General features: G+C 36.0%; 3 protein-coding genes across 7 annotated transcripts in view; 1 reads left to right on the top strand and 2 right to left on the bottom strand.

Moving 5' to 3' along the window:
* LOC125678433 (armadillo repeat-containing protein 8-like) overlaps nucleotides 1-2,677 on the bottom strand; it is a 28,862-nt gene extending 26,185 nt beyond the window's left edge. For 4 of the 5 annotated variants that reach the window (XM_048916879.2, XM_048916881.2, XM_048916880.2 and 1 more), the window contains exon 1: nucleotides 2,527-2,675. In XM_048916879.2, coding sequence (XP_048772836.1) covers nucleotides 2,527-2,541 — 15 coding nt within the window. In that variant the 5' untranslated portion in view covers nucleotides 2,542-2,675. Of the gene's footprint in view, nucleotides 1-2,526 lie in introns of all 5 variants that reach the window. The other variant, XM_048916882.2, reaches the window with a different exon arrangement.
* An 8,307-nt stretch (nucleotides 2,678-10,984) lies between these two features.
* Nucleotides 10,985-14,644, top strand: LOC125678452 (uncharacterized). Its single transcript, XM_048916923.2, has 2 exons — nucleotides 10,985-11,441; nucleotides 14,061-14,644. Exons 1-2 carry the CDS (start codon nucleotides 11,309-11,311, stop codon nucleotides 14,252-14,254), a joined length of 327 nt encoding a protein of 108 aa, XP_048772880.1. The 5' UTR covers nucleotides 10,985-11,308; the 3' UTR covers nucleotides 14,255-14,644.
* Nucleotides 14,645-17,726: 3,082 nt separating this feature from the next.
* The window catches only part of LOC125678439 (beclin-1-like), a 19,535-nt gene continuing 17,261 nt past the window's right edge, over nucleotides 17,727-20,000 (bottom strand). The window contains exons 14-16 of the mRNA XM_048916899.2: nucleotides 19,302-19,344; nucleotides 19,061-19,164; nucleotides 17,727-17,932 (exon numbers count right to left, since the gene is read on the bottom strand). Coding sequence (XP_048772856.1) covers nucleotides 17,827-17,932; nucleotides 19,061-19,164; nucleotides 19,302-19,344 — 253 coding nt within the window. The 3' untranslated portion in view covers nucleotides 17,727-17,826. The remainder of the gene's footprint in view (nucleotides 17,933-19,060; nucleotides 19,165-19,301; nucleotides 19,345-20,000) is intronic.

Below are 20,000 nucleotides of genomic sequence, written 5' to 3'. Positions count from 1 at the left end.
TTTTGATTAATATATTTAAAGTATCAGACATTTCAGCACTTTTCTTCTTTTCACATGATGTATTCCATGGGTGTTTTTCCTCGGTTGTACAAGATATATTTACTCTCGCTAGAGAGGGATATAAATCACGTTATTGCGAGAATATCTCGCTATAGGGGAAGTGTTCCCAAACTGTTCAAACACACTACTCTTTCGTAAAAACACTTTTGGGGACAAATTTTACCCGCAAGCACAGAGGCTCATCACAAATTGACCCTCTCTATTTTATATTTACATATGTCTATTTGTATATATAATATTTAGTGATGTTCCAATCATCGATTATAATCGAAAATCAGTCGATTGTTGGCAAATTCTAAGCATTCGATTATGAAAATTTTATTCCAATTAATCGGTTTTTAAATTTTGTTTTCTCAACAGCTGTAGTTTTTCAAGAATATTCCTGCCATGACCTATTTATTAACCTAATTTACTGTAATGGCAGCGCACATGAAAGCGAAAGTATCCATACCCAGGGAATAACGCATGATTGCATGGTCAGATAGACATACTTTGATTCAGGTATACAAACGAAGTGACCATCCATCAAAGAGATTCTTGATGCGAGCAAAGACATGACGTGTGAATTACGTAGATTAAACCGCTTTCGAAGGTTACTATTACTCGATCTGCACGTGCATAACGTGTTTTCGATCTGATTTGGTTTATTTTTTTTGATAAAATATTTTTTCCTTTTTTTTCTTTGCTATATTTTAATTACATGTATGCCAGATTACCGTAAATTAATGACATGAAACCAGGGACCTATATACTAGTTAGTATATAGGTCCCTGATGAAACTTTAATATACAGGGATATTAATAATTTATAACCGAAGAAAACGATATACAGTATAATTTGTCCAAACCGGCCTCTGAGTACTCCGGCGCTCTGTCAATTCCGGCCACAAAATATAGTCCCTAACATTTCTTTAACAAATCCTTTATTAATAATTCCCTGTACTCCGGATACTGTGTATTCTGTATATCGGCCGGCTTACACAGTCCCAACTGCTATTAATTAACTTTAATTATCCTGTGTAAACCGGCCCCTCGATGATACACCACCTTAATTGTTGCGGTCAATTGTATTCGGTGTACACAAGGTCCCAACTGCTCGTAATTAGCTCTAATTATCGCATTTAAACCAGCCACCCCACGATGACCAACCTGTTGGTATTCGGTCGATCACACGCGATGTACACTAAGGGTATCTCAAAGGAAGCCACAGGTAAGTAAAAGAGTGCAACTGGCGATGAGTCGCGATCAGATTAAAATAAAACCTGATTTTTAGGGGGTGCACTTTTCAATTATGACAGCACCACGAACGAGGTAATGGCGCCCTCCCCCTAACGACAGAGACGAGAACTGACATTAAAAGACAAAGTTCAATTAATCGATGAATTCGATACATTCTTGGAATGAAACAAAATCGGCAACAATCCCGTTATGTTTTCCAAAAGCAGGATTTCCCCTTGGGGACTTCTCGGAGCTCTACGGCAAGTCAGACAGTGATGATATGCAGTTAGTTAGCACAACTTGCCATGTCCGGTCGATCACTCGGCATTGTATTAGTTTCTGTTTCACAAATTGAGACAGTTGAAAGCGATACATTTACAATGAAAGCTGGGAAAGACAAATTTTAAACGAAAACAACACAAACTTGACGAACGTACATAATGTAGCACTTGATAACGGCGATGATGTAGACGAAATCGACAATTTACCAACAGAAAATTGCGCGAATAATTCCCAGATTTTAAACTGTTTAATAAAAATTGAAACTTTTTCAAATGAGCACGACAATAAAACACTGACATTTATATTTTTACATTTTGAATTCTTTTGTGATATATTAAAACGTTAGCAACCATTACACACGTATGCATAGATAGTGCATACAAGGGAAGCAACTCTCATTCTTGTCAACATTCTGTACTCCGGACTCTGTGCAAACCGGCCAATTTCTTTGGAACCACACAAAGCCGGTTTAGACAGATTATACTGTATATCGATGTTTGGCACGTACACCCTTCTAAAAATCCTATTGACTTTTATATATGTAATTAAAGGATATTAAGATAGTAGAAGAATCACAAATACACAAAGAAAATATTCAATTACACTCTCTCTGCATACAAATATGTAGAAAATATTTATTTACACTTTTTCAGTAGACTTTATTAAAGAATTTCTCTATGTCCGATTATAATCGATAATTAGTTAGTTACAGTAAACCAATCATCGATTATGAAATTCTCGCCCATTCCCATCACTAATCATAATGTAACTAAAATTGAAAATATAGAATAGACGGTGTCAAATTTTAATAGATAAAAATTTCGTGACGAGCCCCTGTGCAACACTGTACTATGTGGGTGTATAATTTTAACAATTGCACTAGGCCTAGTATATGCTATACACTATACTATCATATAAAGAGCAAAACTGCTTTGAATTCTACTGTATGCCCAAATGTAATTCTTACCATTGTTTGTAACATTTCTTTCTATTTTCATTTCCGGCTAACGTAACGTCAAAACCATACGATGTAGGACAATTTTTTCCCGAAATAATAGTTCGTCTTTGAGCGGCAGAAGCAAGTTTTCGAGTCGAATGCCAACTTCATCGCTTATGTATCTATAGATTGAAAATGATATAAAAGTAGCTTTCACGAAAATACACGTGACAGACACATGTTTTATACATTATGCACATATGCATAGCAATGCATATATTGCATGTGCATTTATTGAAGAAATGAATACATATAATATATATTGTTATTTGCATTATACTTCTAGCAGACTTGTGTTGATAATTACAACTCAATATATATTTTCAATTCATGTGCAGATCTCGAAAAAAAGGTGGCGGGGATCAGACCCCTACCTGACATGCAGCTGATCGATTAAAGTCAGATTGTTTAAAAGTTGTTAACTTGATTCCCCCTAGTAAAATCATTAGTGTCGTTGTTCAGAATCCCAGTGAAAAGAAGCCTGATAATTTGGTCTGATTTTACATCAGTTAAATAATATTTTCACACATGTATAAAGTTGGTTTTTTTTTTTTTTTTTTTTTTTTTTGTTTTTTTTTTATTTATCAATTTTTTTTCAGTATGTTGGTCATATGTGTATGTTGAATATCATATATATCATCTATCTATCATTAATATAATTATCTACCGATCGATCTAATCTGTCTATCTATCGATCGATCTAATCTGTCTATCTTTGTCCATCCATCCATCCGTCTATCTATCTATATCACCGTGTACAATGCCTCATGCGGGGACCGTGATCGGTGTAGCGCGGGGATGTGAATTCGAAGCGAAGAAAGTAGGTCAATAAGTATTCAAAGACTGATTGTGTTTAATCAAAATAAATCTAGATAGCCAACATCCCATAGAGGGTCACGTCAGAGGTCAAATTTGCAACAGCCAATCAAATTTCCCCCTTCATATCGCAATTCCATGTATTGTTTACGTAAGGAAGAGAAAAAATGGCGGCACCCACGATCGTGACTTATTTATCGCGTGTTTTGTTTAAATTTTAAACTATGGCGACATCGGGGGATCTTTTCATGTATACTTCAACAAAGATGACGTGTAGCGAGTATGTGAGCGGATCTAACATCTAATTTTAATTAGATTGGTGCTCGTAGCGCACGAACCCTTGAGTGGAGAATAGGACCGCAACGTGTTATGCGCCACCTGTATTCAGGGGGAAATATCTCGCGCTGCACTGTGAAAAATGCCTTAAGTTTGATTTTGACGCATATAATATTTCTCACACAATCGTATATATATGCTGGGTTGGTTGGGATTCCATCATTTCCTCTACATGCTATCAATTTTACTCTGCAAAACACACATAAGTTTAAACATATAGATAACAGTCAATCATACACTGTGATTTTACTTGGGTTCCCTTTGAACAAAATGATTTGAGAATTTTCCATATAATTTTGAATAAAGACAATATTCGCTGTGCTGAAGATGTGTATTTTAGTGAGAAACTTTGCTTACGTTAAAAGGATTCTCGGCCCCCTTACGCCACAAGATTTTCACCCCCCTACGCCACACAGGGTTTTCAGTCAAATACTCGGCATATCATGATTTTGTGTTGGTTTTTTCAGTCGAATATTGAGTCCCATTCAAAGGTAATGTTTCTGGTCAAAAAAACTTTGGAGTTTATGCAGTAGGAGTGAAGATTTCTCATTAAATACACCGAAAAATATACCCGGCGCCTACCCTACTTGTATATTGTCGAAGTGTTTGGGTATTTCCAAAGAGTTCTAAACTCCCCAGTTGCTAGTGCTAGCTTGCCAATAACCACTGTCTTCCGTGCAATACCTTTGGCTATCTAGATTTATTTTGATTAAACACAATCAGTCTTTGAATACTTATTGACCTACTTTCTTCGCTTCGAATTCACATCCCCGCGCTACACCGATCACGGTCCCCGCATGTGGCATTGTACACGGTGTATATGTAGCGGTGAGCCGGGTTCGATCTCCGGTGGGCAGATAGCTCAGTTGGTAGAGCACCTGACTAGAAATTCAGTGGGCCCGGATTCGAATCCCGATCTGGTCCGTTGCATTTTCTCCCTTCCTGTTACATATATTTATCGATCTATCTTGTATCTCTATCTTTCTGTCTTCTATTCATCTGCCTATCTATATTTCTTTATCTATCTATCTATCTGTCTATATATCTTGATCGATCTGTCTTATATCTCTATCTATTGGTCTATCTATCGATCTGTACATAACAAAAACATATTTATGCCTCTGATGGGATGTCCCGGGTCTCTGGCACACAAGTCCAGTACTCAGTCTACCAATCGAGCTAAAGGGTTAAGCCACCAGCCAGAGCTAGTAGGAATGCCATATCACTCACACTACCACATTGCCCTCCACCTTTTTAAGAGTCACGCTTGACTCTTCCGGAGTTCCAACACCTGTCCAAGGCGAAGTACTGAGCTCGAGGTAAAATCTCTCTCACCCGCCAGAGATAACCCAGTTCCCAAGGTGGGTGACAATTGTACCCAGATCGAAAGAGACCAGTCAGTCTGAGGGTTATACGTTTTATTAAAACTATTACATGAAAACCTGAAATAAAATAAATCATCAGAAATGCGTTTAAATATGACAATGAATATCACAATTACATATAATTAAAGTTATAATGAATAATTACCAAACACCGGTACCAATCTGATTAAAATACAGATCTCTCAAACAGCGCACAGCGCTGTGCGCTATTTGAGAGACCTGTATTTTAATCAGATTGCACCGGTACATGCATGTATATTCCACTATCAGGAATATGGATAATCGTAGCTAAATAGGCATCGTCGCAAACCACGGCCAATATGTACGATCCTCTCCCGTCTGGCCGGTAGGAGAGAGCTATATGCGAACTCCGGATCGTGGCTTGAGACGATGCGAAATAGCTTCAACGTCTGTTCCCTTCAAGGGTAACGTCGAGAGTGCGCGTCCTGGATTAGTAAAAGCGGGAAAGTGGGTAAATATTAGAAATCGGTTAAACAAGTACAGGGAAGTCTATCGTCGGAAACCCACGGTCGGTCGCACTCCGTTTACCTCCCGTGAGACAAAACGCTGATATTTTCGCTGGAGCGGCTGCTATATGCGATTCGTCGCTTTACCATTCCTTATTGCGATATTCAACCAATGAAAAAATCCCTTATTTTCAGTGTTCGGAAGCATATAAAAGCATGCTTTCGAAGCGAAGATTTTGGCTACGTTTAAGTTGGACACGTTACAAAAGCTTTCAGCGAGATGCTTTATCTGTATAACTATTATTGAAGCGGATGGAGTATTTGTGTCTATAAAGACTGGGGAGGGAAAAGTCTGTGTTACTAAGCGTAAACTTACTACTGCATACAAGTCTATGTACAGGTCTACATGTTCAGCACTCGTGGTCTCGCCACTTTTATCCATCATACAGGAGCAATGTGTGGTTTTTTTTAACGGACTTCGTATTTCATCGGTTTATAGGCCTATGGGTACAGTTTGTATGTTAAACTTACTTGCGTATTAATTAAGTGTCTGCTGTAATTTGTTCCAGTTTGTTGTCGGAACAATTTGAACCAGTAATTATGACCTTCGTTACATACCTCTAGATCGTGTAAACACAGCAATTGATGTACATCTCACCTACGAGTCGATAATTACAATATGATATGTGAACGCGGTTGTAAGACCATATTTTAATTAAAATTTGGGTGTAATTTTTAAATTTTATCATACATGACTGATTTTATTCACGTGCTATGTAGCAGTGATGATAATAAACATACCAGTGGTGGGTCCAGGATTTTCGAGGGATGGGACAAATGTGAAAGTGAAGTATTAGCCAACATAATCAGTCATTTTGGGTACCAAATCTGGAGTTTTCATCTATATATCTTTGATAGTGGCACACAACAAAACACACACACACACACACACACACACACACACACACACACACACACACACTTTCATGGGCGGCGCCATTACTGCTGACACTTTCTGAGTTTCAGTTCTGGGAATGATTATGGCGATTCCCATTGATCCTCGATAGGTAACGTAAGGTTCAGCATTTTAATGAGTTATGCGAAAACATTAACGTTGTGTCCCACGGGAGGTAAACGGAGTGCGACTGACCGTGAGTTTTTGACGATGAGGGAAGCCCAGTGGTCAGTTATAAACACACACACGTGGTCTGGCACACTTGAGCGCAGAAATTAAAACACATTTACGTATATATAACAACGAGAAATAAATGATTATTGATGATTTCTTTACAGAGGTTACATATCTGTCTGTCTGTTTGTCTTTCTATCTGTATTTCCACTGTCATGATCGTGTGCAGGATTGGACAAAACAAGATGGCAGACGGCAGTTCCAAACAAAGATTGTGTCTTAAAACTCTTCATTTTACCGACTTATTAGATGACGAATTTATGAATTTAAAACACTGCCTGGCCAGGGAGGCTTTATTAAGTTGATTGATTGTTGGAATTCTTATTCATGTACATTACAACTATAAATTCATTGATCGAAGTTGACGATGTTTTCTCGATAGAACTCGAAGCGGGCGACGATGTTTCTCATCATGTTTTAATGCATTTTACTGACTAAAACCCGGTCTCGGTCCCGGTCTTCGGTCTCGGTCCCGGTCTTCGGTCTCGGTCCCGTGACTAAAACCCGGTCTTCGGTCCCGGTCCCAGATTTTTTTATTCGATAAAAACAGAATACATCAGAATATTTTAGCCCCAATTTCTCGTTAATTTAGATATGACATATCATGCCTGCATTCTGATAGTTGATTGATAATATTATTGTCGTCTTTCGTAAAATAATATGTGAAAACTCCGGGACCGGTGGGACCGAGAAGTAAAAACAGTGCTAAAAGCCGGTCCCGGTCTCGATGTTTTTTATTTTTCTAAATAGCCACTTTAATCTACTTTTGTATGAGAAAAAGATAAGAGTGTTATATTCTGTATGTTTCTGATTTATTGTATGTTTGTGTTTTATTCCAATTTTCCTTTTTAATGTCAAAATCGAACTCAACTACGTGATTTTTCTCTCCCAAATGAACGCGTTACAATACATTTTCATAAAAAGATAAGGGTAGACGTGTGGAAGAGAAATGATATATATGTACTTATCCTGGTGTATTTGTTTGTAATTTACTGTTGGATGTAGTATTTACAAAGTCTTTTTTATATTTCATTTAGGTCAAACACCTGACCACACGATTGATAAAATTTTCAAATTCAATGTTGGTGTATTCCGAACCGGGTCTCTGTATATGTACATGTATTCTCTCTCTCTCTCTCTCTCTCTCTCTCTCTCTCTCTCTCTCTCTCTCTCTCATTTACGAGTGTATCGTGAGAATCGCATTAATTTGTTAAATTATGATGTTATATTAGTTGTTTTAATCAGGGAAGAAAAGCCTTTACGTAAATATTAGAATAATACGTGCAAGATATGAGTCCAGAATATACGATGTATGAAGTACTTTAAAAAATTATGTTCATTAGTGAAATGGAAAAAAAACAAACACATATTGTTCTTAAATTTTATTATGATTATTGAAACATGATGAATAATTGTTGTTGATTGCGAAACAAAATTAATGTGCACTCTAGTCAACAACCCCTCCCCCGCCCCTTTCCAGAAAGATTCTGAATACAAGAATGATGCTTTTGAAAAGCAAATGTTGTACCCCCGTAATCGGATATTCGGGGTGCATTTATATAGTTTTTGGTCCATCCGTCTGTTTGTCAGCAAAAACTTGAACCTTCGACATAACTTTTGAATGCATGTTGATAGGGTTTTCATATTTCACATGTGTACTCCTTGTGACAAGACCTTTCTTTACATGCAATTCTTCACTTTTCAAATTTGACCTACTTTTGAAAATCTTTAGCTTTAGCCATAACTCTTGAATGGTTAGTAAAAATACACGAGGGTATAAAATGCTTCACGCAGGCATACTTTTCATGAAGCGTTAACAGTAGGCCTATTTGTATTTTCAAAACTGAAATTTATTTCTTAAATAAATTTACATGTATGTCTTGCATATTTATAAATGTAGATTTCATTGTTTGTAAATTTATCAGTTTATGTCAAATTTATGCACTTTGAAATATAAGATATTTTGAAAATAGGAAACCAACAGTTTTTGTGCAGCATAATTAATACATAAATGTTTGCACATATACGTATATAACTATTCACAATAAATATAGTTACCACATAATATTACAGTAAAACATACCATAGAGTATTTGAAGATAATCTAAAGTCAGAGGGTATCTTCTGTATAAGTATATGGCACGCCAAATTCACAAAAATGAGCTAAACATAGTTTCACAGTTGATAAACTAGCTTTATCGGCTGTAAACTATAGTTTACGGACCGTAAACTATAGTTAACGACGTTAATCTATATTTTACATCTGTAAACCATAGCTAACAGATAATCTATGTTTCACAAGCGTAAACTATAATTAACAATGAAAACAATCATTAGCGATTGCAAAACATAGTTTATCTGATAATTACGGTTTCACGATTGTAAACTACGGTTTACAAGTCTGATAAATATAGTATCACAATTTGTGAAACTAGGATTAACAATTGTGAACTATAGTTAACGAATGTAAATTATAGTTTACAAATGTGAATCTGTATTTATCAGCAAAATCTACTGTTAACGTTTATTTAAAGACAGATAAACTTGGATTAGCATTTGTAAACTATAGTTTACAACCGTTAAATATAGTTTTACGGATGAAAACCTAGTTTATCAACTGTGAAACTATGTTTAGCTCATTTTTGTGAATTTGGCGTGCCATATAAGTATACAGAATCTGTGAATTTTTGGTGAGCATGTGCTCTATGTATGACACACTTTTATAGATACTATAAATATATTAGGTGGACCTTTTTAAAAGCATTGTATCTAAAAGAACCACAACTGAAAAAAACCCAAAAAAACTAAGTATGAAATAAGAAAGGAAAAAATATTTTATAGTTACTATTTATTGGTTATATACAACTATACCCATATAAAGAGATCGGGTTCGGAATATCAAACATGAATCTTTGAAAACTGATTTTGACAGGAATAGAAGAAATAAAATAAATGAACAAATAAACTAACTGTAAATTACCAACAAATACACCAGGATAAGTACATATATATTATTTTCCTTCTACATCCTTATCTTCTAATGAAAAGGTAGTGTAACGCGATCATTTGGGACAAAATGTCACGTACATGTACATGTAGTTGAGTTCGATTCTGACATAAATACATGTATAAACAATATTGGAATAAAAAACCTATACACACAATAAATATATGTATAGAAAGGGATGCCACTGAGTATCACGTCCTTATATTTTTTATGAAAAGGTAAATTAAAGTGGCTATTGAGGAAAAATGCCGAGACCGGGACAGGCTTTTAGCACTGTTTTTATTTCTCGGTCCCACCGGTCCCGGAGTTTTCACATATTATTTTACAAAAGAAGAAAATAATATGATCAATTTACTATCAGAATGCAGGCATGAGATGTCATACCTACATGTAAGTTACTGAGAAATGGGGCTCAAATATCCTGATATATTCTGTTTTTATTGAATAAAAGTATCTGGGACCGGGACCGAAGACCGGGTTTTAGTCACGAGACCGAGACCGAGACCGGGACCGAGACCGGGTTTTAGTCACGGGACCGAGACCGAAGACCGGGACCGAGACCGGGTTTTAGTCAGTACCCATTTTAAGGAAGACAATTTCTGTAAAATAGACTCTGCACATATCTTTTGATGAAAACTTGATCCAGTGTATGTGATTTGTCCCTTAATTCGCCTTGGTTACATAATTAAATATCTTGACTTGAACATTTGCTTATGTGCAGGATTGGGCTATGGTCGTTTCCAAAATAAACGTGCCGGATTGGACCTCGATTTCGGTTCTAAATTGGGCCCTTTCTTAGCTTTTTTTCAAAATCTTTATATTTTCGAAATCGTAATTACAACTTCCTTACGTCGTAATAATGAGATAAAAATTTAGAAAAAAAGATAGTAATAGCAATTTTATTTATCGAATTCACAAATAATTCAACTTTATATTTAACAATTTGCCTCTATAGAGATCTTGTCCTTAGACAACAATGTAATACAAGAGGATATACCGGCATGTTTTGGCGTTCCATACAATTCAAACAAAATCCAAGGTCAGACCATGCGATTCGCGTTTGTATATCACAAGGTCTATGGTTGTCTATATACTTTAAAAATGTATTTGTTAGAATTTGTTTTCATAATGTATTTTTAACGTCTGGAGATTTTTTTTTAATGAAAGCGCTTACATTTTTACTTATTGATTACCGGAGGCAATTTTTCACATTTGGATATATATATATACACATGTATATATTAAGTTTAACCAAACGCCTCATTAAATTGATCCACCACACAAATTATATGATCGATAACCATATGTTACGGAAGATCAATTAAGTGTCGTGTAAATACGGTATCATTCACGAGTATACACGACGTATATGGGCTGTCTGAGCAAAACGATTATACTATAGAAGATAAAGTGAATATTGCGCAAAGCTGAGTAAACTTGTGACGGGGAGTGCGCGTGACTTTACACTGTAAATACTAAGGAAGTAATTCAGACCTGCATACTAGAGACAAAATCTGTAACGTATATTTCCGGTACCACAAAATTTGACAGTATGTCTGGCGAGTGGAGCAACAGTCTGTTTGGATGTTTCAATGATTTTGGGATCTGTATCATCACTTACATTATCCCGTGCTACTCGTTCGGGAAGAATGCGGAGGCGGTGGGGGAGAGCTGCTGCTGCTGTGGTGAGTGACCGTGCTACGTCCAGCTTGTGTACATTGTTTTAATACTTTATTCTGTCTGAAATGTCAGTTATTTTATAGATAGACCTAGATAGAAACGTGTCATGATAACCATTTGACTTTTGACCCGCGCCCGTGTTAATCAATGTACACTGCATACAGTGCTGGTCATCATATGTACGATAACTCATAAAACCCTGCTCTGAATGTATTTCCTTATCAATGATCGTCTAATTTAATGATTTTTTAACACCGCCCTACTTTTGTTTTGTGTACAATGTTCAATTCGGTCGTATCTATAAATAGATCGGTTTTTCCTAACTATCTTCCGAGTTTGGCATTAAAATCAGCTGATTAACTCCCAACATATTACCCCTTTATACAAGAAAGTCGGTGACACTCATTTAATTCAAGATTGGTCTGAATGCTTTATATATATGAGAGAGAGAGAGAGAGAGAGAGAGAGAGAGAGAGAGAGAGAGAGAAATTGCCTTATCTCCGGTTTCCTAGTGGTGGTGGGTAATCTAAAATCAGTTGGATTACGTGATCATTAAAGCAATTACTACATGCAGCTGTCATTTTGGTGTCGAGAATTTTTGTTGCAAATTGGTAATTTACTCTCTCAATGACAGAAAAAAAAAAAAGGTTTATAAACTTTTGTTATTTCAAAATATCTGTATTAGAAAACCGACCCAAAGGCTCTCAGTGAAGTAAAATTGCATTATTGTCTTCACGTACATACATTCATTTCTATACAATGCTATATATATTCTAAAGAACCAGAATTTTTATTTTGATAAAATCCTACACTTAGTTTTAATTTTATCAATGACTATGGTTAAAGTTACATACAAAACTATCACAGTAGCACATTATTACCACAAAATAAAATTTTCAGATTTAGAGCTGATATTACTTTAACTTTGAATCGGATACTACCCCCTGTCAAAATCCAAAATCGCGGAAGAGTGGAACTGCGCAAGTGTGGGATTTGTAAACAATATACATGTATCCAATATATGCCAGTTTTATAGAAAATTCATTATCGAAATTGCATATGAGTGACACATTTGCGTTATACTGATACTACGTTAAGGTTATTCATGACACGATGCAATATTTTAAAACAAACGAAATGTAGTTATTTCAGAGACATATATATCATATATTCGTTCCCTCGGTTGAGATTCGGCTCGATTGAATATTTGGACTGACGCCTTCATCGAATCTCGGAGCAGTCCTTCATAATTCATGTCTGGAAATTTACTTTCAGCTTCAGTCAGTTCTAGCAATTAATGTGCACTTATTTGACACTGCTGTTCGCTTCAATAAGTGATTTTACTATCAAACTAACTCTCTATCACTATTAATTTTGTATTGCTTACCGTCTAAGTATAAAAATCCCAAAATGAAAATAGGCGCTAAATTTTCCGTTCAAATGAAGACTTCCATGGCACAATATTTCATCTCCTGGAATTGAAGAGTTCCTATAGTCTGCTTTATCTAGTGACTGATACATTGTATCTCTACATTCCTACTTGCATTTCGCTAATAAAAAAAAACTATAGGAACTCTTCAATTTTGGGAGATAAAATATTGCGCCATAGAAGTCTTCATTTGAACGGAAAAATAAGTGATGGTTTATTTTATGGAATTTACATATATTTAGACGGCAAGTAATACAGCATTAATAGTGATACAGATTTGGTTTGATAGTCAACTAACTGATTTGAAGCAAACAGCAGTGTCACCTAGGTGCACATTAATTGCTAGAACCGGTCGAAGTTGAAAGTAAATTCCCAGACATGAATTATGAAGGACTGCTCCGAGATTCGGTGAAGGCGTCAGTCCAAATTTTCAGCCGATCTGAATCTCAACCGAGATTAATTCGTTCCCATCTTCGTATGACTTCGATCCCAGCAACCCGATTATATTCGGCAATCCTTGTTCCCGTGTCCTAATATACGACGGTTGCCGTGTTCCCGTGTTTATTTTGCCGACTTTTCCACCAGATCTTGGCGATTATATTAGTTATGCCGATAGGTGTTAATTGGTGCATACTTTCGTTGTTAAAAAAATACGTACATGTAAGTTTACAGCCTGTATGGCTTTAAAGACTGTATAAATACATAAATGTTGTGGATGGGACTCTCGTTTATTACAGTCCTTTCATTTGCCGCAGGTGGATGTCGCATTTTGTTGCAAGACTTCCGTGACGCATTTTTGAATAAAATAGACCGATTACATGACGAAATGTTAAATGTTGTTACTAGTAAACACTCTGAAATATATCAGTTAGACCTATCTTAATAAAACAAACCTTGTCTACATTGTCAGCCTCGTTACAGATGTCAGCAATTCCAGAGTGAACGGAGAGAGAGAGAGAGAGAGAGAGAGAGAGAGAGAATTGATCAAACATTTTGCCGACCATATTATATTACTCACTCTCTCTCTCCATTTCTCTTTCTCTCTCTCTCTCTCAAATAAGTAAGGTGGACGGACGGACACAGAGAGAGCATCAGACATTCAATCTCTCTCTCTCTCTCTCTCCCCGCACATAGAATATTATAGATTTTTCTATACTTATTTCTGGATTATATACATGTATATATCGTGTTGTAGGCGTGGCCTATCTCTTCCCTGTACTTCACCTCGTGGCGGGAACTTCAATAAGAGGCAAAGTGCGACAAGAGAAGGGAATTCTAGGATCAATGATCGGAGACTTTCTGACCGTTCTGTTTTGTCCATTTTGTGCAATAGTCCAAGAAGCTCAGGAACTCCGGGGGGATCGTCTGATGGGAATGGCCAGAGAATGAATGACCAGCGGTCAATACAAAAATGTTAATTACTGGATATTATAGCTATACAACGTGTGCCTTCTAGTTTATCATATTATTCAATGTTGATACGTGGTTGTATGTGGGAATTCTATTGGGATATAGAAATTGTCGAGAGACTTTTTTTTTTCGAGAGATCAACATTGTCAAATTCATGTGTGCAGTTTTCATTACATTTTGTAATAATGACCAAGATTATTCGTGGCTTTGTAATCTCGTGGAATTACGCGAAAATAAAAGTCTCTTATTTTAAATGAACATACTGGTGGATGTGGTGAGATTTAAAAGAGAAATCCATGCTCTTCATTCTTTGTGTATTTATACTGGTTAACAAAAACAATAGTATTAAAATGTATTTATGATACACTATCCATTTCTTTGTATTTAGTCTTCTAACACCAGCATAAGTCTAAATATTTTATTGGTATGACTGACATTATTAGCTACGAGTGTGATATTGAGCAGCACAGCAAACCAGTATTGTAAATATAATATTAATAATTTTTTTTTTTACAGATAACAGTGCACTCGCTTGAGTTTATGAATCGGCTTCAATTACTAACAGAAGCAGATAGTGCTCTTTAAATTTGGATTTTGTTTGACGTCTAACGTTCTTCTGTGCACATATAACGACATAGATCTCTGACGAGATGGTAGCTCTACCGGTCAGATCATATCAATATAGTATTTTTGCATTATTTTACATCCCATAGGGAAAAGTTTCACTCGTATTGAGACGTCACCAGCTTTAGGTGAAGTACCACAAATTTTGCACCCCCCCCCCCCCGCTTGGCGCTCAGCTCAGTAGCAGGAGTGGTTCTTCATTGTCTTCAGACGAAACGTTTTATGTTATGGCGCTGTCCGTCCGTCCAAGGTCATGTTTTTAGGACTTTTCTAAGTTCCGTAACGGATGCATGTACAGGTACAGTGTTGAAATAGGTCACAACTTCCCCAAGAAGCGCAAGAGTGAGTTTGCATTTCACCTGAATTGGTGCATCGTGGCCTATTTTAGGACTAAAAGTTGGTCAAACAGTTTTCCGGACTTTTTTCGTGACGGATACAGTTATTGCCCTGAAATTTAGTCACAAGCTTTCTCTCGGAGGAATACAAGTTCAGTTTGCATTTCAGCTAGATTGGTGCACGCACCGTGACCTACTTTTGGGCTAAAATAGGCCAAACAATTTCCTGGACTTTATTTCATTATGGATATTACACTGAAATTTTGTCAGCACTGTCCGACGGGCATATGATGAACCCTTTGCGGTACTCTTGTTAAAGTCATGTCCGAGAGACCTATGGAGTTCACTTCCGGTACTGGGCACTTGTCGAAGTCGATATATACAAAATTACATTCTTTAAAAAACAAATGCATAATAAAGTGGTGTGTTGCTACGTAGTGTTAATTTGCATGACTAAAAACAGGGGAGAGACACCTGTAAAATGAGTGGTATTTTGAATCATTATACAAATTCTGCTTCACATTGATCCTTGAAATAACAAACTGGTAATTCTGTAGAATTGTGTGGTTCTATCTTTTTAATTATGTGTTTGTATCCTTTATGCAAAATCTCACTGAATAAAAAATAATCTATAGGAGAATCACAGAAATTGTCATAGCGTCATGTTATGTGTCAAACTCCTCAGTATCATTGTTAATTTCTTCCTCGTGATCCACGTGAGAATCTACCTGAAAAATGTATGATTTTTTAAATTAAACGATTTTATTCCAACATAAACATATCCCCGTGGTGTTTTCGCTCTAAGGAGGGGGTAATGAGTCATCTTAATGTTTTGAAGAATATGAGTAAACACCCCTTCACAAAATACTGTTATATTGTTTAACGTCCCTCTCGAGAATTTTCACTCATATGGAGACGTGACCATTGCCGGAGACGTGAATGTTGAAAAATAAAAGGTGGTGAAATCAAATGACCTTCATTGTTTCGAGAGAAAAAATGTCTGCTAGGTTTTGGGTCATTTATGATAGTAAGAATTCTCATTGTCTACCTTGTGAAATGTTGCTCGAGTATTCGAGAAAATAACAATGAAACAGAGTCATGGATGTATATATATTCCTCGCTGTTTGTTGAATTCCGTGAAATCGGTTTTATGTTTCGTATCTTATTTCTGTAAATATAATAGCCTATAAACGCCTTCGTCTCGATTGCACCGCTTCGGTGCAAACACCCCGATTATACCACAAAACCACGCATGTTTTGTTGTTGTACCAGGTACAAACACCTCAATTATACCCTAACAAAACCCCGCATGTAGTGTGTAGTACCCGGTGCAAACACCTCAATTATACCACAACAAAACCCCGCATATTGTGTTGTACCCGGCGACATTGCACTTATGTCAAACGTTTGTAGGAACATCCACACAAACCGTGTGTAAAACTTAAAAGTTTGATCCTCCCACCTTTTACATACATTATAACCAAGACGTTAACTGGTTAACATAGGTAGTGATTGATACTTCACCAAACGATCGGCATATAGAAGTGAGAATGCCGGATCTTTCGGATATGACCTTAAAACGGAGGTTCCGTGTCACGGCAGGCGTTGGCACGATAAAGAACCCTCACTGCTACGGCCCAGAGTGCTAAGCATAGTACCATCTGTGGTACTTCACCAACACCTGGTGACGTCTCAATATGAGTGAAAAATTCTCGGCGAGACGTAAAAACAACAAATCAACATCCGTTATAAAGATGCAGGAACGGTCTCGAGATGATGCAGCATACCTAGGAGTCGCTTTAAATCTCTTAGATATAGACAGAAACTTGCCCTCACATAAACCGTTCTTGTATTCAACCACTGACAACCAATAAATGTTTATTTATGTTATACCCTCGCAACAAAGTTGTCGAGAGATAGAGTAACATGCCTTTTCATTGATAATTGTGTTGCTCTTCATATAAAATTGAAACCAAATTTCTTACTCAATATTCATTAAAATTAATACTGTCTGGTTTCATAAATTTTCATAGGCATTAAAATTTCATATAAATTCAGTGATATGTAATTTTGTGGAGATATATTGTAACACGTTTTTTCCTCGCGCAAAAAAACCATACTTATTATTTTTTTTCAAAGCATCAGCTCCTATTTGGTTTTCCACAGGAAGGTCAAAGTCACTGAATTGGGTTATGAGTTTTTATGAACAGCTAGGACATTTCTTATTATATTCTTGGAATAGATATTTTGAATGAATATCTTGTCTCCCATTCCTTGTCGAGGTCTAATCACTGGAGGGCTAATCAATTTTACCTAACCCTCAGTAGCATCACAACATTACAAATTATGTTAAGTATGCAATTTCTTTGGTTTCTATCTTTTCTTTCTTGTGTATTACATCCAGTAATACTTCTACAACATTTCTACAAGGATCCCGCAGAATCAATCGCTACTACATGCATGTCTGCAAGCATACATCTACAATTTTCAAAAGCTGTGTTTACATTTTATTGCAATGAAATTTAAGTTTCAATAAATCAAGTTCATAAATACACAACATAATATTGTCACGCAATATCACTACTCCATCTGTCACTTATTGGCAAACTGTGAGGACACCCATGCCAGACCCCACTTCAAGTTTGTCAACATATACTTCAAAGCCTTTGTCCACTGTTCTTCAGAGTTGAACTGAATCCTGAAAATTCACAATAAGTATATATTCAATTTATCTATTCATTATAAATAAAAGCAATTTAAAAGATACACTTGAAAGGTTTTGTTAGAACTATTTATAGCCTTACTCCCCCTCTTGTTAATTACAATAAGCCCCATTTTATTTTATTTGTGTTGCCTACTAAAGTATGATGAGTCCAATTCTACCCATTCTTATGGTCTAATGAATTCTGGTGTGCCTCTTCCTTTCAAGAGACTTCCAAGATACTGCTACATGTATGCCCCCCCCCCCCTTGTGTGACCTATTTTAATATGATATGTCTCAATCCCCATTTTGTGTGACCTACTTAAATGTGCTAAGCCTCATCTCCCCCTTTTGTGTGACATATTTAACAAGAGACCCAAGGGCCACATCGCTCACCTGAGTCACCTTGGCTCATATTTAAAGATTTTCCCTATATATTTGTATGCAAAACTTTGATCCTCCCTTATGACCCCATCCTACCCCTGGGGGCCATGATTTTAACAAACTGAAATCTGAAATATGTCAGAAAGCTTTAACGTAGATTTCAACTTTTCTGTCCCAGTGGTTCTTGAGAAGATTTTTAAATGACCCCACCCTATTTTTTAATAAACTTGAAAGCCCTTCACCCAAGGATGCTTTGTGGCAAGTTTGGTTGAAATTGGCCCAGCGGTTCTTGAGAAGAAGTCGAAAATGTGAAATGTTTACGCCGCCGACACCAGACAACGGACAAATTTTGATCAGTAAAGCTCACCTGAACCAAAGGCTAAAAATGCTTATCTTTAATGTGACCTATTTAAAATACTGAGTCACATATACCCCCTTCTCCTTGAGTTACTTGTTATAATACTCAATTGCATGACCTACTTGATTATAACATCCTTAACTGTGATCTATTTCATTGTGACCCATTTTAATGACCTATTTGTGTCACCTACTTAAATGAGTAAAAGGTAAATTAGAAGAGGGCGTTCTAAGTTTTAAGAACTTGTGCTCTATCCTTTTGTTATAACATTGATACAATCACATTAAATTAAATCAAAAAGAGTACAATGTTCCTGTTTGGTGTGAATTACTTGACTTTGACCTACTTAATTCAGTAAGATGTTTCTGTTCTATGTGACCTACTTAATTGAGTATGATGTTCCCGTACTGCTGTCTTCGATCTTTCCTTTCTCCATCTTGTAAGGTAAACAGAATCCTGTGTCTCCTTTTTCCACCTCTTCTTTAAACTTAAATAACGGAGGACACATACAATGTATCACTAGTTTATATCAAAACCATAAAACAAGAAAATATAATAAGGATACAGTTATTACTATTTGTATTATAAACAGTCTAAGAAATAAAATAATGATACCGTCTTTACCTGTTGTAGACAGTCCAAGAAAGCCACCATAGCTTGATCAAATCTAGATAAGAAAATGTAGGCTTATAAATAAATATTCACCAAATGTAGGCTAATAAATAAATATTCACCAAATGTAGGCTTATAAATAAATATTCACCAAATGTAGGCTTATAAAGAAATATTCACCAAATGTAGGCTTATAAAGAAATATTCACCAAATGTTTTATCAGTAATAAACCTATATGGTTTCCATATATTATTTTTTAATAGAAGCATTGATATATCTACTTCATATAAACCTTAAACAAACAAACATTTGTTCTTTAAATTTAAGAACAGTGTTCCTATTTCTTTTTGCATGTATTGTAATAATTAGTATACGACTTATTTTACTTAGAATTTCCATTCACCTCTTACTTGTAAGATATTTAGAGCGAGATTAATATAAGCCTTTTGGCTTGTTTCTCAATCTATTTCATGTATAAGACATTGTTTGTAAACATTATTATCGAATTATTTACGAATAAATATTGTTTAAACTATTAACAGAGTTTGATAAATATAATGTGCTTGATATATTCAATGACAATGTAGTGCATGTTTATCCATTCAGTGCATCCATTCAAAAACATCCAATAGCACACTCCTAAACAGAAATGTGTGATTCTGAGGTCTCCTAACAAGAAATGTGTAATTCTGAGGTCTCCTAACAAGAAA

Source organism: Ostrea edulis, chromosome 2 (genome assembly GCF_947568905.1).
Source record: "Ostrea edulis chromosome 2, xbOstEdul1.1, whole genome shotgun sequence".
Taxonomy (NCBI): domain Eukaryota; kingdom Metazoa; phylum Mollusca; class Bivalvia; order Ostreida; family Ostreidae; genus Ostrea; species Ostrea edulis.
The sequence above is the reverse complement of the archived record's forward strand: the minus strand, read 5'-3'. Positions and strand labels throughout refer to the sequence as shown.

Bases quoted from the DNA above. Each gene is read 5' to 3' on its own strand.
- LOC125678452 (XM_048916923.2), top strand. From the start codon at position 11,309: ATGTCTGGCGAGTGGAGCAACAGTCTGTTTGGATGTTTCAATGATTTT. The intron at 11,442-14,060 runs GTGAGTGACCGT...ATCGTGTTGTAG, and splicing joins GGAGAGCTGCTGCTGCTGTG to GCGTGGCCTATCTCTTCCCT.